Source organism: Scophthalmus maximus, chromosome 17 (assembly GCF_022379125.1).
Source record: "Scophthalmus maximus strain ysfricsl-2021 chromosome 17, ASM2237912v1, whole genome shotgun sequence".
Taxonomy (NCBI): domain Eukaryota; kingdom Metazoa; phylum Chordata; class Actinopteri; order Pleuronectiformes; family Scophthalmidae; genus Scophthalmus; species Scophthalmus maximus.
Genome location: NC_061531.1, coordinates 16,032,465 through 16,056,233, shown reverse-complemented (window position 1 = coordinate 16,056,233; position 23,769 = coordinate 16,032,465). Strand labels below are relative to the sequence as shown.

Sequence of the window (23,769 nt, the reverse complement as noted above, 5' to 3'; positions counted from 1 at the left end):
CTCAAAAATGCATCTGACAACCACGTACTTTCCTCAGTGTTCATCTATTACTTTGTTGCTCCTTTTCCTGTTTTCCACTTTATTTGCCAAGTTGCTTATGTCATCGACCTGTGTGCAGCTCAACTACAGCATTCAGGCTGTTCCCATACTGCTTTGGCAGATACACACGATTTCCTGATCTGATAATGAGTTTGTCCGTTGTCGACTCTATATCTGACCACTAACCCCTGCGAAGTCTTGGTGTCTACATTTTGGGTCCGTTTCCTGATGCAAAATACATATATAATAGAAACTAGCCCTTGATGAGCCGTGTTGTAGTTCTCCAGGGGAGGAGTGTGACCAAAAAAAATAAAACTTGATTTACACTCATCAGCGTTTTCAGAGAGATAGAAAAAAAAACTTTCACCTAAAATAGTCAACACAAGATCTGAAAGCGGGACCATCATAACGATGAAGTTGAAGTCGTCACAATGACCGAGATGGTTTTGACTAATCGGTGACAGAGTTTGTGAAAACAAGAAAATCAACAGAAGCCTGAAGATGGCAAATGTAGTGCCTGAGATTAAAAAGCATAACTAATGTCTCGTCTCTTACACGTTACTCTCATACAGTATAACTCAAAGCATCTGTCGGTGAGATGCAGTCAAATCATGCTACACATAGTTTGCGCTCAAAACACAGGCTTTCTGTGCTTGGAATAGCCACACTGCAAACCTCACAGTTGGAAATGTAAATAACTTTACAGTGGGACTTATCCAAGTCACACAAACCGTATGACATTCCTTAATCCATTCGAAGAGATTATATGGCTTCCGAGGGATCATTTAAGGATAAGTGAATGGTGGGGAGGGGTTTCTGTCACAAAGCGACACTGAGACTTTGTTGCTTTATGAGTAGACAGACGATAAAATACTTCCTTTTTTTTTTTACATGTTCCTTGTGGTTCATTTCATACTGTCGGTGTTACTGCAGATGCCCCCTGACAAAACTGAAACACACTGTCAGATGGCAGCGCTCTTATTACAGATTCCAGGTCAGTCCACGGGTGATAACTTCAGAAGTGGGCCAGAAGGTCAGGCTATATAAGGTTAGGACCCACAGCGTGAATAGTGTGGGTGTGAAAAGAAAAAATTAACTCTACAAACAGTCGATGTCCACCACCAGATAATGTAAGGCAGCAATACTTTATGGAGAGACAATATAACTGTTAGTCATTCTGAGATAGATAGATGGATAGATAGATGGATAGATAGTGCCAGCAAGATGTGGAAAAAGTTGAGCACCTGAGATAAGTTCAAGATTTGCAAAGCTGATCTGCATGTACAGTTTGCAAATGCTATAATGTCTTACTTGCCCTTGTGCCCTCACACGACATCACATTGCAATGTGTCCTGCGAATGTTCCATACAGAAATGATCAAAACATGTTTCCCACATTTTCAAGATTCAATACTTCACATGATGCAATTTCCTTCAGGGGCCCGAGATGAAGCCATTTATTCACATAATTCACGCATGAGAGCTCGAGCATGACTCACGGCCCGAGGCCTTCATAAAACACAAGAGAGAAAGTTGCAAAGTGTGACTTTCCAACACGGCTATTAAAAAAGAGAGAGAGAGAGAGTCAGAGATCAATAACTCACCAAATGACAAATCCAAGATTCTTCTCTTAAAAAAAACATACTTTTATTAAACTCCCATAAATATTAGCACATTCCTGGGGTTTACGGCGCAGCCAAAAGTTGTGTGCTCGCTGGCCGCTGAGCTTCTCTCTCGGAGTAATTGTGAGGTAAAGATTCCTGCAGAAGGAGCACACTGATGCTACTTTTGCATGCAGGGGTAAAAAAGAAACGGCTTCTCTCTTCTCACTCAGACGCCCTAACTGCAGCCTACTCCACTCACCAGCCTCCGAGCTATACCGACCCTCAGCTGGGTGTGAGTGTAACAACCCGGGTCGAGATAATGTTGAATCTTGCCGTTATCTCAATGACAAAGAGAGCTCCCAAAATCAGTTTCTGAATATAAACCAGATAGCGCTGTGGTGATTATTCATATCGCTGAACCTTAGTCAGCATTCATGCTTCTGATTAAGGAAAAAGTGTAGCCTCCAGACATGGGACATTTATGGGTCAGCCTTGGTGCAATGTTCCCTCATGTATTGGGGAAGTATTGTGTAAACAGGAGAAAATGATTAATCCAGACCACACTTTTCAATTCTTAGCCTATTCGGGGCTGATCTCTGTCCAACGGCTCCTGACACAATTTGAAATCACACCAGCAACAACAACAACAACAACAACAACAACAACAACAACAACAACAACAAAAGCGTGTACTTTCCTCTCTTGATTTGTGACTTCCCTTCATATGGCTCAGCCGAACAAACTTGCCCTGTAGAGTCTTCTGGCCATTCCTTGTTGTGTCACTGAGATAATAACCCTAAGGCCTTATCATGCTTCTCAGCGTCCGCCAAGGTCGACCATTAGCCCCCCTCCCACTATGCTCGCTGCACTGAAGAGAAGATAAATTGGATGAAAGTTAGACAAAAATTTTTATAAATAAAGGGAAATGGGGAAACATCACTGCCAAATCTCATGAAACTTCTGATAAAAACCCCTGCAGGACCAAACTGGCTGATGGCGATCAAATGTGAGTCTTGTGTGGAGCAGGCAGTGATCATGGGACAGTAGTGCACGCTGCGGTGCGGATGCCAACAATCAGCAACGCTATTGGACAGATGGATCAGAGCGCTCACGGCCTAGACGCGGCTAAAACCTCGCGGCCACGTGACCAGTGGATTAGCGTTAGACCAACTGAAAAGGGGGAGGAGGTTCGGGTGCTTGTCACCACATGCTTCCTGATCACTTCCCTTTTTCTGTCACTCACCCTCTGTTTGCTCTTCACAGTTACGTGGACGTGACGTTATTCACGTTACTCTGGCGTGGGTTTATTTGGTTTTCTTCCATTTAACTCTCTCTTCCATCCATTCCCCTCCTCCTCTGTGCAGACTGACAGGAAGTCCTGTGATAAGCACAGTCATGAGTGCAACAAGTGATTCAAACACGTTTGACTCGGAGCTCACTCAGATCAAAACCACTACTCTAATCGGCTCACTCGCAGCTACTCATGTCAATAAAACTGAGAACATGTCTCCTGTGGCAGTCCTTCCCAACTTACAGTACCCAAATCTTCTCTTCGGCCTTTCCCGTTCAACTCGCTGAACCATCCGGTCGTCTGGCAGCGGAGAGTGAAAACGTGAGAAGCACAGACGAGCTTAAGGACACGCCATGCCCTGAGCACATGGCGCAGTGGGCTCATGGGATAACTGGGTTCCCGTGGGTCCATTTAATTCATGAATCTAATAATAAGGACATCTGAAACTGGTATAACTTGAAGGATCAAGAGACGGGCAAGTTTGGATTTCTATTTCTTTTTGCTGACATTGAAATTTATAATCTCAGAATAAACAACTACTTTTTAGATAATTTACAGAAAGTCTTTCACATTAACGTCAGGCAGATTGAGATAGTGGAGCCGACAACACTCACACTGTGGTTTGTGGCCAGGAGGCTCAGAGAAGATGCATTATCTGTTATAGCTATTGACGCGATTTATGCCTCACTGCGCGAGTTGCACATGTCTCTGCGAGTTACACAAGAAGTAACCCCGCTGGCTCTGCACAGAGGTTCAAATTCAATGAATACTGGCTGCCAGTCAACCAACACCGAAACCAGGAACCAGGAAAGGGATACGAGACGAGACACACTGCACCGAGCCGCCGCCTCGCAGCTCCCATACCAACACCAGGGAAAGCAGCTGCAGATCTGCGGACCACATTCAGGTGTCAGTAAGAGGGACTGTGGTGTCAGAGTGGTGCTGACACATTCTTTAAAGAGTTTTAAATCCGACTTGCTTTGAGCTGCAGGAACCTCCTGGACAAAAACACTGGTTTCCCCCCCCGTCTCCCCTGCTGCTACACCTCCTGAATCTGGGTCTTTCTGTCAGGGGACACAGTCAATTCACGCCAAGCCAGGATGCCATGTTCACGCGCCGACGGCAGAGAGCCACAGAAGCCTGGGGAGGGGAGGAACAAACACCTCCCCGTCTTCCCGATGCACCGTGCACAGCAGTGGCAGAGGGAGCGTGCAGGGTGACAGGGCGCCTGCCAACGAGGTTAATAACGCTGACACTGATACAGACAAGTGTTCCCTGTCTGAAATGTTTTCGGTGATCCAGAGAGCGGACGTGCAGGAATCACAGACAAAACAGCCGATAAATGGAAGAACGGACGAGGACGGAAGAACTGAGAATCTGAAATCAGTCGGTCAAATATCAAGAAACTGACCAGAGCCCACTGTCTTGAAATCACTTGTTGTCGAAGTTGCCGTCGATTGTTGACCAACTATTATACGCGTTACCGAAAAGCAAAACATGAAGGTGTCACGAGCGAACAATTTCTATCGCCGCGTTGAGAAGGAAAAGGACTCCGAGAGAAGACCTCATGCAAACTTTTCACACTGCAGCCTCGAGGGGCAACATTATCACAGTGGGCAGAGGGCATTATTGTCACAACACGTAATTCTCAATTACCAAGAGCAGCGGGGGGGGGGGGCTAGGTCGGCGCCAACTCGATTGTTAGACGAAATCTGTCTGTCGGTACAAAAGGAAAAACAGCCAAAGTCTTATCGGAGCAACTGAGCATTTAGCAAATGACAAAGGATGCACATCTGCACAACATTTCAGTTCTGTTTCCAAGCAATCACAATACACCAGGGTGATTGATTCTGGAGTCGTCGCGTTACAGACTTGGCAGCCATGCTTTTTGCCCGGACCTTCATGAACCATCCCCCTCGTGCCTCATCTTTCTTCTTCATGCCGCACATCAACAGGCAAATGCACACAAACAATGAATCGTCTGTTTTCACGGCAACACACAGAGTCAGGAGAGATAAAACGTTAAACGGCAAAGATCCTGATGAATCAACAAACTCCCGCTCAACAACTTTCAAATTTATCCTTTTGCGAGACCAGTACTTGGGTACGCTCATTACGTACCCAAGTACCCAACACTAGTTAGATCACAGGAGCCTACAAGCCTTAGATATTTCACTCACACCACATTCTTAAGAGTGTAAAATAAATAACTATAACATTTATACAGTATATGGCTTTGGATTATATTGACCCTCTGTTGTGTTTTGGAAATCTTCCATATCGCCATAGGGACTGTAGCTGAATCTGTGGTGCTCGATACTGAATGACTGTATTGTCATTGTACTGTAGGGTATTTTTGTTTCATAATTATAATTCTTACAATACTCATGTTTTCTTTTTCTTGCTAAAAGAAAGGTGTACTTCTCATTGGTCGGCAAATAAAAATGATTTTTCTCTGCCGATATGAAAATGTTTTATTTTACAGAATAAACAATGCAGAAAAGATTCAAAGCATTCATGTATAAACTGTACTAGAAATGATTTGGACCAACATGAATTCTCTTATGAAACTGGTGTGTTTGCATGTAAAGTCTTTATCTTCAAGGTAACAGCAGCTCAGCAGTCACACATATGACATTAAGTGCAAAGTGCAAAGTGTGTGTGTGTGTGTGTGTGTGTGTGTGTGTGTGTGTGGCGGGGGCGGGGGGCGGGGGGGGTATATAGCTATACATTTCTACAAAAATGCAACTCCTCAGTTCAAGAAGCTAATAACTGTATTTGAACACAGCAGGGTATGAGCCCTGAGCCTAACGTAAAGTGAAGACTTTCACCTGTCCAACTTTCGAAGCTTGAAGCCAAAGCCTGAGTTGAAGAACTGAGGTGGAAGAAGAACCTGCCTGTTGATTCAGCAGCGGAGAGGAGAGGAAGAAGGCGTGGAGGGAGGGAGAAGAGAGAGGTGGCGAGAAGAAAAGAAAAGCAACAGAAAGGACAACGATAGAACATGATGCGTCCAGACGCAGCTCAGCTCTGCTGTCTGTGTGCGGCGCGGCGGCGCGGTGGCGCGGCGGCGCGGCGCGGTGGTGCGGCGCGGTGGCGCGGCGCGGTGGCGCGGTGGTGGTGCGGCGCGGTGGCGCGGCGGTGCGGCGGCGCGGCGCGGTGGTGGTGCGGCGCGGTGGTGCGGCGCGGTGGCGCGGCGCGGTGGCGCGGTGGTGGTGCGGCGCGGTGGCGCGGCGGTGCGGCGGCGCGGCGCGGTGGTGGTGCGGCGCGGTGGCGCGGCGCGGCGGCGCGGTGCCGCCTTCACTCGCAGTTTGTTTACAAAGCGCTGTCAGAAATATTCTTTCGCAACCCGGTGAAGGGACAGTCGAGTGGGACGAGGCGCGCACACACGTGAACACACACACACACACACACACGCGAACACACACACACACACACACACGCTCTAAAGCACTCAACTGTCACGCTTACCTCTGTGGAGCTGCTGTCCCTTTTTTCATGAAACGCGGACGGAGGCTGCAGCGACGGTGGAGACCTACGACAGGAACCTCTCTCTCTCTCTCTCTCTCTCTACCTCCCTCTATCTCTCCCTCTCTCCCTCTCTCTATCTCTCTGTCAGTCAGTCAGTCGTCTAGTTTTCTCTCTCTCTCTCTCAAACCGCCCACTTCCGGTGGTGCTCTCTCTCTCTCTCTCTCTCTCTCTCTCTCTCTCTGTCAGAAACACTTTCTGCTGATTTCGGTCCTGACGATGTTTTTTCACTTGGATTCATGCTAAACACATTCTCCAATCAGGCACAAGCATTATTATTATTTTTATTATAGTGATTTAAATCTTCTTTTTTTTTCAAAGCAAAAAAAGCAATCAAATAATATGTTTATTGTGTTTATACAATTATACAATGTTTTCATGCGACTTGACAACTTTCTTTTGTTTTGCCATAAGTCACCAAAAGTGCATTATAAGTTATAACTGCCACCTATTGCAATAAATCAACCAATAATATAATATGACAAGATGAGATAAACTTTACTGATCCTTACTTGTCACAGCAGCAGCAACAAAAAGTCAAAAGATGAAGACAGAAGACTAGTTATTAAATGTAATTTAATAAAATAAAATAAAAAATATACAGAATAAAAAACAGAGGTATGAAAGCTCTATTTTTTTTTTGCCCGGTTACGATTGATGGATAAATGTGTGAATTCATTTTTAAATTGAAACTGCTTTCATGGTAAGGCGGGTCATCGCTGCAGCACACAGATACGAGCAGACAAGTCGATTAGATTAAATTTAAAATACTCCCAAATCTGTCGCCCTCAGTCTGGACAACAGCGACCCCTGCTGGTTTAAAAAACAAAAACAACCCCCTAACGCTTAATGGACTGGTGTTTTTAAAAGCACAAGAAGGGGGGTGAGGGTGTAATCAATGATTTTTCTCCCTCCACCTTTAATCTCAACATTATCAGAGGGATGAAAGGGGGGAGAGAGGGAGAGAGGGGAGAGAGAGGGGGAGAGATGAGGAGGAAGGGGGTCTAAAGATAAACCTGCCAAAATTAATTAGAGGACAGTGTGAGCCTGAGGCACATCCAGCAAATAGAATAAGAGAGACAGATTTTTGCTTCCGGAGACAACAAAACAAAATACACGGGGGGAAAAAAAGGGCAACAGACACCACGTGAGCTCGTGTTGATTGTTTCCTGTTTGTTGCTCTTGTTGTTGTGCCGATGCTGCTTCATTTATATCACACACAGATCAACACATAGCAACTTTGGACTACATGACTGACTAAATAATAAATAATAAATAATAAATCCACCACCTGTGGCTCTACAGTGAAAGTTGACCTTTGTCACAGAGAAAAACCAAAAAGGATAAAAAACTCCAGAGTTCATTTATTTGAATGTTGTTGACTTCAAATCTAAAAAAAAGTTCCCTTGTCATGCTACAGAAATAAATGACTTCCTTTTCCTCACGTCCATGTCCTCATTTTTATTAGCAAGTTTCTCTCTCTCACACACACACGCAGGCACACACACACACACACACACACACGTACAGTTTCATTTCATTGATTCTCCAGATTGATTGGCAGTGGCCCAGAAACTGAAGGGTGACAGTTGCTTCCTCAGACAGCTGAGTCAGCAGCTGCTGGCGGTAATAGATGCACATCCTCCACACACACACACACACACACACACACACACACACACACACACACACACACAACTCATCTCCTCAAACCAGTCTGTGTTTATTTCCTATCACAGAGACAAACTAGACATAGAGTTCACACACACACACACACACACACACACACACACACACACACACAGAGGCCCAGTGATGCAGGCCCCATAGCTTCCTCGCTGCTGCTGCCCCGTGTTTGTTTAGCTGCATTATCTCAGCTGTCACTAAACGGGCTCATGGGAATCCCTGCAGTCACGCTGCTGCTGCTGCTGCTGTTCATATCAGGGCCACGTCGTCTCAGCTGAAGATGTACAGTAGTGAGTGTGTTTGTGTTTGTGTTGGGGGGGGGGCTGCACTCATGTATCAAGGGGGTTTCCAGTCAGGGAAGTCCAGTGATTATGTGTCGAGAGAGGTCCTACCCTCAATGGGCCCTGTGACAAAACAGGAAGTGTGATGACAGGTCGTCCCTTATGTGTATGAATGTACTATACAGTAAGTGTGACGTTCGAATCCCAGAAACGTTGGGTTAGTATAGAAGGGCCTCAGCCTGTAACAGAAGTTTGTTTTCAAATGTTTGAAATGGGTTTCATTCAGCCCCACTTTTATTTTTCCATAAGAAGAACACACTGTTGATTTTCTGCGCTACTGAATTTGCTGACAATATTTAAAAATGGGTTTGATTCTGTCAAATGTATATTCTTTTCCTTCCGCCATGTGAACACGAAAACAACCCAGATATCATCATATGAACTCAGTGCACCTCCTTTTCTTTTTTTCCTTCTTCCCCTGCATCACGTCTGACAAGCAGGGGCCTTGAGTCCCTCATAGACATAAAAAACTTTTACTGCCTTCACATCATTAATCAAAAATTGCTCGCTTGGAGTTCCTCTTTGTCGACGACCTGCTGTCACATGGTTTCCCTGCACACACTGGTGCATTTCAGCACTAACTATTGTGAACTATTTTTCCTTTTACCTATTATAATTTTTTTGTCTTCCTCTGGTTCGATCTACTGTGGAGTAACTGTAACTGTCTCGAGTCTTTTGTAGATCAGCTCGTCACTTCTCATCCCGTTTGGCAGCACATTATAAATTGGGCTGCTTTCGTCACCTAGTGTAAGATCTTTTCTCATCATGTCCATCTTCATTACATGTGGAGCAATCAGGAAGAAAAATTATTTTATGAGAAAGCCACGTAACTTAGAAAAATTCCTTCTCAAAACTCCTCTCCTCTACACACAAGTGCCTGTTTAATCGTGACTGATTCATCTGAATAACTCGAAAATCAAATATTTAAACACTGATTGCATTGAGAAGACTAAACAAATTGAATTTCAGCTCAATTTTCTTTTCTGCTTCACTTTCATCTTACTTTGTCCTGCACACGACTTTCGAAGCATAAACAGACAAATTGTACTGTTTTGAACTGATTGTGTTGAATAAGTTAGTATTTTTCAGTCCTTACTGATTGTTGCCACCAACTTGCATATTCATGTAAAAACAGTGCCATTCCGTTAAGAAATTAGAAAAAAACGTTCAAAGTCAATAATCAAACCAAGAGAATACTCAAATACTTTTCGTTCCAAATTGTTTTTATTGCCGTCTGTCAAATCATGAATCCTTAAAAGCATATTTTACAGAAAACCTCACAACGTTTCTTGGATTTACAGGAAAAACGTGGGTTCAGATTTACGCAACCGGGTGAAAGGTTAAAGGTCCGATAACAAGTTCTAAAACGAATTGTTCATAAAAAGTGATTTACTAAACGTATCTGATCATTTCAGGTGAGTTCAGCCAAAAACAAAAATAATAATAACAAGGTTAATTTCTGAAGCAAGTGCAGTTCACGGGATCACAAACAACTTATAAGTTATATCATGTAATTTCTCACGATACAACGCTCACAAGTAAATAACTTCAGAACGGTCTGAAACTCCTTGTCTTTCCTTCTCTGTAGATTTTTAAAATGCCTCAAAATGGCTCTGAGAAATATGACAAATATTACGTTTTGGGTAAAAACGGTTTTAAGTGCAACCAAGGTATTTTGGAGCAGCTGTGACAATGACATTTGGCAGGGATCCGAAAGATACAAAACAAAAACATAGAGAAAGAATTAAATGCATCAAATTATATTCTTCTACTACGTACATTTCTAAAGCGGCATAGCTTATACAAGAATTATTATCATTACATTTTCTTATTCAAAGAAAAAAAAAGAAAGAAAAGATTACATTAACATTTTCAAGAGTCAATAACGCAAACACACAGTACAATGTTTTAAAAAAATACAATTCCGGATACTTAAAAGACATCTATGAAGATGGGGAAGTACTGAGTGGAAGTTCAGTGAGTAGGTCAGTAGTGATGGACAGTTCCACACACGTGAAGTACAGGTGTACAGTGAAAGGCTTGAAAAAAAGAAAGAAAGAAAAAATGTGGCACTGTCTTTTTAAATGGACATCTTTCAATTCCCTACTGTGCGAACGTCTACACAGGAACAAGAAACAAACTGTACAGGCAGAGTGGTAGGAAAACCATCGTCAAATCCCAACAAAGGAGAGATCTCTTCACATAGGCGATGCTACATCCATGTCCAGAGTGAGCGAATCTGTGGGGGAATTCAAATACCTGCCGTCAATATTAGTTATGAATAAAGTTGTACTGTTTGAGTGAGGACAATTTTGAAAACAAAGGATTAAGGGGTGGTCCTATTGTCTTACAAATACTGTTAGTATTTAGGCTAGTACTGTTAGTACTGTTAGGTCATCCACAATGTCTGTGAACGAGTGTTGCAGTGTCTTGGGGAGAGAGATTTGAAAATATCGGGTACACATCAGCGGCAGCCATCTGGGTTGTTTTAAAACAAGCCGCTTGTCTCCTTGTCATGGTATAAACCCCGCCCATTATCAGATAATTGGTTGTGATTGGACCAGCAAGAAATCACTTTCCAGCGGAGAGTATCCAGACCGTAGTCTTGCAGAGCAAATGAAATATGCTCCCAGAATGCAGCTGGGACCAAGCTGGCTATTGGTGGGTCAGGGGTTTGTCTTGGCAATTCACTATGTAAATGCGTGTAAATTAAAACATTTGTTTATGAACCATACGCGTGTAACTGACTCACCCAAATGTCCCGCATTCACTTCTGCTTCGTTGTGCATCAGAGAATCGAGGGTGCGCGGTGACATGGGGAACAGGTCACTGGTGTTTCCAGAGTTTGTGCTGTAAAAACAAAAACAAAAAAAATCTTTCTCATCCCACTTAACAAGTGACAATCTTAACCTGCACCTGCCGACTTCTGTATATTAGCATTCGTCTTCATTACACTGACTCATGGCTACCACAAGCAGAAGTGTATCAGCAGTAAATTAGAGGAAAAAGTCCGTCCATCAGTCTCATCATACTCTAATAGATAATTCCACATTCAGCATCAGTATGCAAAGTGACGAGAGTAAAGCTGGGATGGATCTGACAAACATTCAGATTTAAATATCAAGAATAAATGACAGATGAAACGGAGACAGACTGGGCAGATGCTGAGGATGTTTTTCCTGCTTTTATTGCAGGCAGACGGACACAAAAGACTTGCATGTTAATGTTAATGACAGCTACTCTACATTAATGTCAGACGTTGGTTAGCACAGACTATTAAGTGGATCAAACAGGCCATTACTCATCTTTTCTATCACATTTAACAAAGAACAATTTTGTTTTTTTGTTTTGTTTCCTTATTCTGTCAAGCCCACATGGCTTTGTCAATTCTCTTACGGAATTAGTCATCTTTATCACTTTTTCCTCAAACAAAGTAAAAGGCATATGTAGTTCAGACTGTTAAATCCATACAAATAGATTTGGTTGAGGACTTAGGACAAAAAAAACGTGACCTCCACCAAATAAGAAAAAAGAAAATGATGAATGTAAGGGAGACGCTTTTGAACCAGGAGCCACAGAACCATGAAAAGAGGCTGTGGGGGTGCTGCACCAAACATCCCTGACTCCCCCCTCCCTCAGACACACAGACAAAGTGACATGATGCACACACAACCCTACATGCCAGCCCCCGCCCCCCCGAGGTGCCTACCCTGGGAATCCGTTCCCAAGCAGATCACTGTCCGGCAAGTCCATGAACACGGAGGGACACCTACGGAGACAGGTCAGGATCTCGCTGAGCAAACCTCACAACAACCCGACAGCACGCCACCAAACCCTTGACCGACCAAAGCACACGTGGCTGACAGGCCCCGTGTGCACATGCCTCTGATCTCAGGTCAACCGTCACACCGTCACACTCACCTGCAGTCAACTTTGACCCTAGTCTCCTCCTCCCACCTCATTTATTTTTCCAGTAAGGGCCTTTCACACCAAGGTCAGGAAACAACGTTCGTGTTTTTGTTACGTTGCATACATTTAGTTTTGCTTTCACTTTGCAATTTTGCGAGTTCACAAGGGCTGCAACGACGCGCAAGTTTCAGTCTGACTGTTGATAAACGCCGCAGCATCTAGGGACAAATGAGAAGTTTCTCTGTGTTATTTACCACTGATGAGGAAGTAAACGGGGTGAATCCCGGTCGGATCGAGACAACACTTGAAAAGTGAAAGAACATCTCCCCTGGAGGCAAAGGCTGCAAACTCAAGATACTCACTCAATCGAGAAAAGAATCAATAGATTAATCAATAAAAATTTAGGGATAATTAAAGATAAAAGATTATTTTTCTTCTTCTATGATAGCTAGTTGCCTCAACTTCCTGTAATTGGTCCTTTTTTTTCACACTGCTAAAACGGACGATACCAGCTCAGGTCAGACCGTGGTCAAAGGCTTCTTCCACGCCTGCAATTTTGGTTCGGACAAAACTGAAAAGCAATATGGAGTTTCATTAACTTACATTCTAATATTTCTAAATGTCGGCATTTGTAAATATTTGTAAAGTTTTTGTTTAAATTGTCTATAATTGTAGATCCATTCTTTTTTTCTCCCCTTCTGCTACAGGGTAAACTTTGTAGACCAGGTTCAGAAGTAAGGATTTTCTTTGTTACTGTTTCTTGTTGTTGTCATATTGGTCCGGACCAAAACAAAGGGTCTTTAATTGAAGTGCGATTACGACCAGAACACATTGGATGGTCACCTACCTTTTTTCTGCTTATGTTTTTTATTGCATGTCAGATCTACAGAAATAAGGCGTTGCACATGATTATTTGCATACTGAGCATGGAAATGAGTTCCCCTCAGTGAAGACGCTAATCTGACGCCAGGTGTGACAATTTGTTTTTAACTGGATCTATATAGAATCTGCACATTAAAGTTTTTTTTAGCTGGCTGCTCTGAGGACAGTGGTGACTCACAGCAAGAGTGAAAACAGCTTTGTTCTCTTTTCTCTGAACATTTGGCAACACTTGCCATATACCATAGAAGCTTTAAAAAAAAGGAAGTTCGGATTTTGAGCAGGAACATTCACTCTGTTTTCTTTGTAAAAAGAAATATCATCATCAAATAATATGGCATGTGGTCTTCCAGTAAATCATTTTTTGGGAACTTGAAAAAAAAAAAAGACAACAAAAGCTCCATCTCTCGTTCTGTGTGACCCTTAACCCTTAAACCCTTAATGTACATTGGCACCATCTGGTCCTAAAATCAACTGTGCTCCTTTAAGTCCATATTATCACAGCGCTCGTCACAGATTGTGTGATCAAAGTACGAAGTGCTGACCCGACAGTCGAGGTGTTCGTTATCATCTCTATTATCATTACTGACCGTGTCGTCAAGGTACTCATTACGGATTATCTTATCAGAAATATTCATTGCAGAACCTCGTTATCCTGTTGGCATCTTAAAGATAAAGAGGGAGTGACAGATACTTACGGCGTGACGCAGATGAACTTTGTCTTCAGGTATGGCTGAATAGCTGTCAGGGGGGAAAAGAAAAACATTCCTTCAATATTTATCAGAAAAAAAAGAAAAAAAAAAGATTAACACACATACTAGGCAACGCTCAGTGACTTACTGCTCGTGGAGTCTCCTCCCATCTCCGGCTCAGGAGCTGCCTCCGGCCTGCAGTACTTCCCGAACGCTTCCTCTTTGGGGATCTCAGGGTAGAGGTAGACGAGCGGCGAAACCAGGATGTTGGTGGCGTCCATGATCTTGTAGCCCATGATGATGTCGGCGAATGACATGCTGTTGAGCTGCTGCTTGGTGTAGGGCTCCACCGACTGGATCTGGGTCTTTCCTGAGGTCATACCAGGTAGTGTCAGAGAATGTCTTTAAAAAACAAAAAAAAAACATTATAAAAGAGTACTGTATATAAGAAGGCCCCCAAAACTACTCACCGCTGATGTCTTTCTCGACCCATGTGAATGTTATGCCCCCCTCCTTGCTGCTCTCACTGAAGCGGAGCAGGAAAGTGCCGGGCGGTTTCGGACTCAGAAGGGCCCTCTCCCTCTCCTTGCTGATGAAGCCCATGATATACCTGTAGGGAAGAAACAGGAAAACGCATTCAATATCAAAATAGTCAATCTATTTTAAAAGCTGTTGACTGCTGCTTTTCACATTATAAGTAATTATGAGTCAAGTGTTTTGGCATGCAGTATACGGCCAATTCCAGAAACTGCTCTGGGACTTGGGCTGTAAACAAAGGGCGACCCCCTCACCCCTCGTTCCACAGTGCCAGGATGTACTTCTTCACCAGGTCAATGATGTTGTCCAGCCACACCCAAAAGGAGAAGCCTTTACCAGCCATGTTTTCCTGGGAAAAAGAAAGGAAAAAAATAATAACTTGCACCGACTCGACACAATGGCAATATGGCGGAAGCAAACTGAAGCACATGTGGCTGGTGGGTGAAGTACCTTACAGAACTTGGCCCATGTGATCTGGCAGCCAGAGTAGTTGACACAAGGCCCTAAGTGGACAATAAAAAAAAAAGTTACATTACAACATTATGTATGAGTGTATATGAAACAGTGCGAGGTTATTAATTAAGAGTTTTTTCAGGCTTTTCAACTCACCGAGTAATTTCTCAGCCAGTGTGGTGAGCTGTTCGATTGTCAGGCCTCTCTTGGTGGTGGAGGAGAACTGCCAGCTTAGCACCTCCGCAACCTGGTCCCACGTTCCCACCGGAGGCTTGGTGAAGAAGTTTACGTTCTGCGTAGACACACCAGGGCCAACTCATTACTAAAACCTCACGTTTTTCCCGATACGGTAATATGCAACTTCAAAGATCAACACCCTCCGTTCAGGCCCCTTTCCACCAGACTGTGCTGTCCTACCTTTGGGTGGTTGGTGAGCATGTTGTACCACAGGATGGAGGCCCAGGCGTTGGGCATCTGGCAGATGTTTGAAATGACGACCACGGGCAGAGAATGAGTCTGCACAAAGGAAACAAAAGTAAAAATTTAAGTCAGTATGTATGCATCGCATCCTTTTTAAAAACGTTTTATTATTTGCCTACTGACGAATGATTCAAAAATGTTTCTGCTTGTTGCATACGAGATCTTGGATCAGATCTGCAAGTATGACAGTTCCCTCAAGAAAGAACAGACATATATTATTTATATGTAAATAATATAATGCATGATAATATGAATGATATGTCAAATTTATTATGTAAAGGCCACAAAAGATGCACAATTTAGTGTTTACACTGTCTTTACAACAACTACCATCTGTCAGTGGGAGAATTTTGATTTGTGATAATATAAAAGCACAAGTGTTGTTTGCTGTTACTCTGTTGCCCTCGGGGGAGAAACTGGGATCAGGTCAGTCATTGTGTTTTTCAGTAACAGCACATCTAGAAGCTGGTGATGGTGACTCATTTGTCTGATGATGACTTTCGACGGGGATGTCAAAGAACAACACTGCGTTACGCTTTCAGAGTTTTTCGAGTTTTGAGTTCTCTTCACTTCCTGGTCTTGTGTGAAAGTTAAAGCGAGAGAAAGACAGAAATGTCTCCACAGCTCAAGATACTCACCTCCAGATCTATCTTCAAACCTTGGTGATAGACTTCTGTCTCAAAAGTGATGAGATGCAGCTCCTCTGTGACAATCAGAGAGGCCTGGAGAAAAGAGAATATTTAAACCTCCATTACAAGACTGCATGGACTGTTTAAACTGAGTGTTAGGAAGAGTACCTACATCACTATTGGTCCGGCCACCGTTGCCGCACCTCTGTTCTCTCAGGGTCTGCAAGAAAACAGGAAGTGAGTTGCTCTGTAGAAGACTTTAAGCAGAGAACTTCATCACTGTCAAACATTCAGAGTTTTATCCTCCATTACTCACCAAGTGTTTAAACTCTGCTGACAGGCTGCCATTATTGGACTCCTCCATGTTCATGACTTTTGTGTTGGTACCGAGGATGTTGAACTTTCGTGACCTAGAAGAAAATCAAGGGGGCAGCAGTAAGTGAGACTCCTTTCTGAAATAATATAAAATTTAAAGTCCAGGCTTTGCAAAATGTTCTTTCAAGTCTTACCCTCGAATTGCAGCCACATCGCCGGATTCTCTGAAAACATGAAAATTAGCAAAGCAGTTATTTTCCCTTCTTCACTCAGTCCAGTGTCTTACTGATCTCAATCGTATTGATATACATTTTGGGAACCGAAGATTAAAAATAAATAAATAAATAAATAATAAACTCACTTGTCAATGCAAACTTTAATTTTCAGCTGGTAGTTGAGTTCAGGAAACTTAACCAGTAACCTGGAAAGTGAGAGATCAAAATATCGTCCACAAAATCCATCAAGATATTGTGTGTTTTTTCCGCAGGCCTGCATCTTTACCTGACTTTATTTGTGAACTGCACTCCTGTTTTGATGACCAGGGGTCTGTCGGGATGCATTGGCATACACGGCTGTCGTTCCACCACAAACGCACTGGAAGACAAGAGGGGATCGTGTTTCAGAGAAGATGTGCTATAGAGAATCTAAGGTCAAAGGTCCACTTACTAATTATTCTGAGCTGTCAACTGCATCTCTCTATCAGCCGGCTCTCATATTACCACATGATGTAAAAGTCTAAAACCAGTCCATTAGTAGAATAAAGAATATAGAGAGGAGCAGCTGAAAGCTCTATATCATTCGTAGATGGAACCTTGAGCTTCGATTTCATTCTCTGAGCAGATGCACCGTGACGTTTCCTCCAGCGCATTACCTCTTCATCAGGTTTCTGAACAAGTCCACTATCTTTTCCTCCAGGGCGGGTCGGTGCTGAATGATGGGGTCCCCTTTGTAGGAAACCTTCTGCTGAAGCTCCTCCAACTTCTTGATCTGCTGGCGAATCTGGAGCTGGGACTCAGCCAAGGATGTGATCCTGGTGAGGAAAAATTAAACCCCAGTTCAAGTTCAACATAAGTTCCGTCTGCTGCCATGTTTTAGGAATGCTTTGGGTGGTTAATTCCTTTAAAAATTAGACTGATTCAAATAAATTACTAGCTATTATTGACAAACATTAAAATTTAAAAGACTAATTGATCGCTGATTCAGGAACTCCCGGTTACCATGTTTCGAGGCGATCCAGGCAGATGTTCGGTGGACCGCCGATACATGCTATTTGCTGTCTTCTCTTCCAGTCGGCCAGTTCTTCATCCGTCAGGTTCTTCTGCACATAATCCATGGCAGTCAGCAAGCCTCCCATCTCTGTCACGATTTGCTGAAATGAGAAGATGACAGGCAAAGCATATGTCAAACATGCCCATCTGAGGTCTAAACTTTCTGTCAGAGGGTTAAGGATTTAAAAAAATGCCAATATCTTTAAAAACCGGAAGAGGAATCAGCAGTCGCGTTTCTTCAGTGAGTGGCGGTCGACAGTGCAGGCTAACAAGTTCGAGAAGCCAGAGTTTCGCGAAATGGAGGATCATACTAATTATTTATCGGAAAAGAAGAGAAAACAGGAAGAACTAATTCATGACGGCCAACGGCAACAACAGAAAACGACGCAACACTCGACGTAGTTGTAGAACACCAAATCGTAGCAAGTAGTTTGGTCATCAAGTTGTTGCCGTCTGCAACTTCACCACCAGATGCCGCCAAATTTTACACTCTGGAGCTTTAGCTTAGTAAGGCTTTGGCACCAACCCTCCTGAGCTGGTCCAGGGCACTCAGCATCTGCTCAAGCTGAGCCATCTTCTGTCTTGTAGCCGCCGCCTGGCTATTTCCATTTAGGTCCTGGGACAACTCTGTAAAGTATACAAGAAGGCTGATTAAAGCATTTTAATTAAAGTTCATGTAAGACAGTGTCAACACATTTTCAAAAGATCAATAAAAGGTTAGATATTTAGTAGAACATACCTCCTTGGCTTTTCAGTGTCTTGTAATTGAAGTCAAAGTCATCCTGCAAGTTCTCGAGCATCTTCATCTTCTGTTCCATATCCTGTTGTGCAACCGATGATTTGCATATTTATAACAAGACTGATCACACAGGGTGAGAGAGTGTTCAGTGGTACTTATATTACATATTTAAATAATTAAAATCAGTGCGTCTCTGATGGAAACTAACCTGCACCCGCTTCCTGATGTCTTGAAGGTTGTGCTCCAGGATCTGCTGCTTTTCTGTCACCACCGTCCCCGTTGGATGAGCTGCCTGGCCATCCTGCAAGAGAGCAGAAGATACGCTAACATGTAAAATCATTGCGCCAAACCAAACCCATTAATGACTTTATTACTGATTAATAACATAAAACCTTTATGCTAGGCCTTAGTGGCTTTTCCCTACCTGTGCAGCAGACGTGGCAGTCTGCAGGAGCCTTTGCTCCTCCCACAGGCAGCGGGCAACAATGCGGGCGATGTCCATCGGCTTCTCCAGGTACTTGCTCTGCAGATGCTGTTTAATCCTGCGCAGGTTGTGCTGGTAGAGGACATTATTCTCCTGCAGAAAACGGCTGTACTGCTGATCTATCTCTCCCAAGAGGTTGTGGAACACCAGTGTGGCATGCGACTCCTTATTGGCAGCGTAAGCCCTGGTAAAGGAGAGGACAAAAATTGGATCTCATCAAAACAGATAAATGGGAGAGGAAATAAAACTTAATCTGCAGATACTAGGTCATTCAGGTGCACCAGGCTACATAATATGCTTGAGATCCCTGTAATGGTGTCATGAGGGAGGAATAAGGCATGATGATAAGGTAGAAGGTGACAAAGGAAGCTAAAACACTTTCTGTGTAGCATTCTATTAGCAAGTCATTGTTAATGGCCAACTGCCAGGCTCGAGGGAGCGGGGGATAAAAACTCTGTTAGCAAACAGGAGAAACAAAAATGTGCTTCCAAAACAAAAAACCCCGGGAAATTTCATTATTTCTCACCAGTCCTGGCTCTCGATCCACGGGGCGAGAAACTGCCGGAGCTCCATGGGGAAGCTGTCACTGTACAAGTGGTAGAGCTGCTCCAGGTACCTGGTCTCCAGCTGCTGCAACTGGTTCCACTGAGCCATCCTGACATACACCTCACCTCAAACCTACATGAAAAAAAGAAAAAAAACAGATATCAAAACATAAGTTGAGCAAGATGTCCAGAGCACATACCGATAAACATATAAATAAACAAACAAACAAACAAACAAACAAACGTGCCTTAACTGAGTAACACTAACAAGAGTGAAATTGGTTAAATGTCAGGTTTTCTCTGAAAACTATTACAGGCCGTCGGGAGGCTTTTCTCTTCAGTGCAGCCACTTCCTGTTCGGTGAAACACAGCTGTCGACTCCCTTAAGCAGATGGGAGTTAAGGATCTTTGGATGAGTTTTTTTTTGCTCCAGTCGCATTAGTTGTGAAAAGATGAAAAACGCGTTTCTTTCTATGAGGTGTAGAAATAGCTACGGTATCGAAGAAAAACATACGTTCTTTGAAATGAACAACAGACTGGCTCATCTTACTAACAGCAGGGCAGAGGACTGTAGACTCGTACACTAAAAATAACCAGACAGTGAGAGCATCCAACAGAAAAAGGTGTCTCCTTTACCGTCCAAACTGGATTAAACAATGTCTCTGTTCAAAGCCCCTCACACAACTTTGGACCCTGCAGTTCGACAGTGTCACTGCACAGTGATACAGAGTGTGCAGTGGCACGTTAGGGGAAACTGAAAGGAAGGCACAGAAGTTCACCAAAAGCTCTGCTTCTTGCACAATGATGATGATTCAAGATATTTTCTAATCGACACTAAACCAGGCGGTGCTTTCTGTTTCCAGGGCCTGAGATATTACTTTTGTTGACAGAAAAAGGGCCGGTAGTGTAGTTCACCTTTGAAAAGCGTTCTACTTCTTTGTTTTTTCTCATATATTTGATCATGTTTACGCATCACTCACACTCTAACACCACCACTAACCACATAATAGAGTTAATCGAGTCTTATCCGACACAATGTCAACAAAACCTGCACATTATCTGCTTTGTTTTAAGATCTTTCTCTCACTTGCATACATTTTGACAAACTGTAGAATTGAAAAAGCACAGGTGGAACTAACAATAGTCATTCTATTGCTTTGCTATATTTAGGCGGAGGCCTTCGTCACACCTCAACTTGTGAATTACAACTCAACAGGTCCCCTGTGAAAACAGTCTTTCATAATGAAGTGTGCGACACTGTACAAGTACCGGAACAACCAAATGACCCGGTGGTAACTCAGAGTTCAACTCATTGTTCATCACTTCAGGGCGACCTGAAACATAAATCTACACGTGTTCCAGGAAGCCACAATAATTCTGTTAACAGTTATTCGCAGGAGGCGGTTTCCTTTAGCGATAAGTTCGTCTTTCACAGATATATAAAAATGGTTTGCTGTCTGGTGTGAATTTCTGGGGACAGGAAATCCCTTGTGTGTTCACTTCAAAGCACAGCTGAGTCACCGACGACACTGTGAGAATCCCTTTCATTTCCCCCCCAGCATCTGAATTAGTCTCTTCGGTTTTCTGTGCTGGTGAATATGGGTTGAATATGAGAACAGTATCTAAACTTGACATTTCTCTGATACAAATAGAAAAAAAAACACACAAGCTAATCAAAAACAGGAGACCAAGAGGGTCATTAAGATAAATCTGCAAACCTCTTGGCACATTTAATCACACAACTTATTCCAACAGCCTTTATTTCAACTCTTTCCATGTATCGTATTGAATTACAAACTGGGTTTCCAGTGAACTCAATCAAGCCCGACCAATATGGACTTGTGGGGGCCGATGCCGATATATATATATTTGGGCGTACAAGATTTTCGATACCAATACATCGTATATATATATATTTTTTTAATCTTTCAATGATTCGGAAAATGTAGTTATCAAATGATATTGAGGCTTGATATTTTAATTTAACCATAAACTTTATCCTAAATAACATAATTACAATTGTTAATGTGGCCCGGGAAAGGGAAGTTTGGGGCCCCCTACTGGAGCTGCTGCCCCCGTGACCCGACCCCGGATAAGCGGTTGAAGATGAGATGAGATGAGATGAACATAAATACAACCAAAATGAACTAACAACTAAATAGAACTTGTTTATTCTGTACAATAAAAGATTTCATATCGGTAAACATAAGCACTGATACCGATATATCTATGAAAGGCTCATATCGGCCAACCGATATATCGGTCGGGGCTCTAAAACTCACCACCTACATCAAGTCTCAGTGAAAACCTGGGCACAAAACTAATTTATTGCTCATAAACAATTATTCTACATAACATCTGGCATCCAAGTTATACATTGGTCACTGCTACACAACTCCTCTTTTTATGAAATTTAAATTTGGATGGTTGGCTGATACATGTAATGGGCCCGACAAAGTCCAAACCAAACTGACTGACAGTCCTGAGGCTCTTTCACGTGTGTGTGTGTGTGTGTGTGTGTGTGTGTGTGTGTGTGTGTGTGTGTGTGTGTGTGTGTGTGTGTGTGTGTGTGTGTGTGTGTGTGTGTTAGTGCCAAGGTAAAGCGGGTTTGACCAAACACCACATTTTTAAACACACACGCCTTTGTCAGTAAGATGGTATGCAAACAGACTTCTTCTTCGACAACATCACATTCACATGTGCCAACCAGATGTGTGCTGCTGCTGCTGCTTGTCCAGTTTTCCAACACACTTGGCTAATGATACAAAATGTGTGATGGGCATAAATCAAGCAACTGATATTCCAGTAAGTACTTCCTGGAGCAAACAAAAGAGAAGCGCAGGAACAAACCATGAGAACTTTTTATGCTCTCTGTAGACAAAGGTGGCGTAAAATATAAGCACGTATAATCATACGTACACAATATCTATGCGCGTGTCATACTGTTTGTATTCAGTGGCAGCCATGCTATGTACATAGAAGATATATATATATATATATATATATATATATATATATATATATATATAGATGGATAGATAGATAGATAGATGGATAGATAGATACTTTATTGATCCCGAGGGAAATTTAGAACTATGCCTGCAGTGGCTGCAGGAAACATGCTATTTAACAAAATCTAACTCTGCCATATTATATGTCCAACAGGTATGTATGTACGTGTAAGGTGTCAGGCGTGTTGGCCCACAGCTGGGGAGGAGATGGGCGTGGCGATTGGGGGCAAACAAAAATAATGACCCGATTATCACTGGGGGAAAATAACACAATGATGACACACAGTCGATCGAAGTCTGAGGTGGCAGGTCATATACTGTACGGACACACATAATGTTATTATTATTATTATTATTATTATTATTAAACCGACTCAGACCATTGGCATTAACAGAAAAGATAAGATTCACGAGACCTGGACTGGGAGCTTTTGGTCGTGATATTAGCAGCTACACAAGCTGCTCCAGCTAAAACCTGGAGACACTTCAATAACATGCATGACAGAGTGGTGGACACACAATGGCGTCCTCCTGAATAACTTAGCGTTAACAGTTTCGTGCTCTCGTGGGTAACGGAGCTGTGCATTTCAATCAGGATAATAATATTAATACTGATTGGTAAAAAAACAACAACCCCACAGACAAATAAGTATCTGCCAAAAGCAGAAGTCGTCGCAGTCTCTTACCTAGCTCCTTGTCACTCCCTTTAAGGAAAGTTTCTTCGTAGAAAAAAAAATGGAATCCTTTCTCCTCGGGGTGAGCGAGGACAGAACAAGCCAGTGACGAGTTTCTTTTCTTTTTTTAAAGCGGGAGACTCGGAAGCGACGGTAGAGACACAAGAAAGAGGTCGCAACTCTTTTCTTGCCCTGCCAGCTCGGGAAACACTTTTCTCTCAAACACACACACACACGCGAAACCCATGTTCGCCCAGCCCAGCCTACATTGCAGGTCTTTCCAGCCAGACAGTGACAGCTCTAACAACCAACCGTAGTAACAGGAACTCGTGTGTAGCCAATCAGAATGCAGCTTATGTTCACGAGAGGCGGGGCATAGCGGCGGGGTTTGGTTGAGAGCGTCGTCTTTACTGCTGTCGCAAGTGCGCTGTTCCCGCCAAAGCACCCTCCCTCCCCCCCCCGCGGCTGGAGCGTAGAGTCCCACCGACGCGCTGCCTTGCTGCGGCGGGAGGAGCGGGAGCTTCGACGGAACAGCCAGCCTGGAAGTCATCTGAATTACTGGCAGCGCCGACGTCATCAAGAGTTTAATAACACCAGCGCTGTTCATCATGAGCCCGCGGGCCAATCACAGGTCAATAGCTTATTTACCTAAGTCTCTTTATCGCATAG

The 23,769-nt window shown here is 43.2% G+C and overlaps 2 protein-coding genes across 4 annotated transcripts in view; both read right to left on the bottom strand.

Annotated features, from left to right (window-relative positions):
• stat5a (signal transducer and activator of transcription 5a) overlaps window positions 1–6,547 on the bottom strand; it is a 44,728-nt gene extending 38,181 nt beyond the window's left edge. For both annotated transcript variants that reach the window (XM_047328118.1, XM_047328117.1), the window contains exon 1: window positions 6,402–6,547. Coding sequence is in view for 1 of the 2 variants with exons in the window: in XM_047328117.1 (XP_047184073.1) it covers window positions 6,402–6,430 (29 nt within the window). In the remaining variant the exon portion in view is untranslated. The remainder of the gene's footprint in view (window positions 1–6,401) is intronic.
• Window positions 6,548–9,690: 3,143 nt separating this feature from the next.
• On the bottom strand, window positions 9,691–23,392 carry stat3 (signal transducer and activator of transcription 3 (acute-phase response factor)). 2 transcript variants are annotated; one of them, XM_035616216.2, is made up of 24 exons: window positions 23,113–23,392; window positions 19,397–19,548; window positions 18,811–19,054; window positions 18,595–18,687; window positions 18,387–18,468; window positions 18,174–18,274; window positions 17,597–17,748; window positions 17,251–17,409; window positions 16,881–16,973; window positions 16,741–16,800; window positions 16,574–16,603; window positions 16,381–16,474; window positions 16,237–16,284; window positions 16,074–16,157; window positions 15,373–15,471; window positions 15,112–15,247; window positions 14,953–15,005; window positions 14,757–14,851; window positions 14,436–14,575; window positions 14,114–14,335; window positions 13,972–14,014; window positions 12,195–12,254; window positions 11,238–11,335; window positions 9,691–10,724 (listed from the first exon to the last, which is right to left on the bottom strand). In XM_035616216.2, the coding sequence occupies exons 2-24, from the start codon at window positions 19,522–19,524 to the stop codon at window positions 10,684–10,686; spliced, it is 2,355 nt and encodes a 784-aa protein (XP_035472109.1). In that variant the 5' UTR covers window positions 19,525–19,548; window positions 23,113–23,392; the 3' UTR covers window positions 9,691–10,683. The 2 variants fall into 2 exon arrangements, with proteins under 2 accessions (XP_035472109.1, XP_035472110.1); XM_035616217.2 differs by lacking the exon at window positions 12,195–12,254.
• Between the last annotated feature and the right edge of the window lie 377 nt (window positions 23,393–23,769).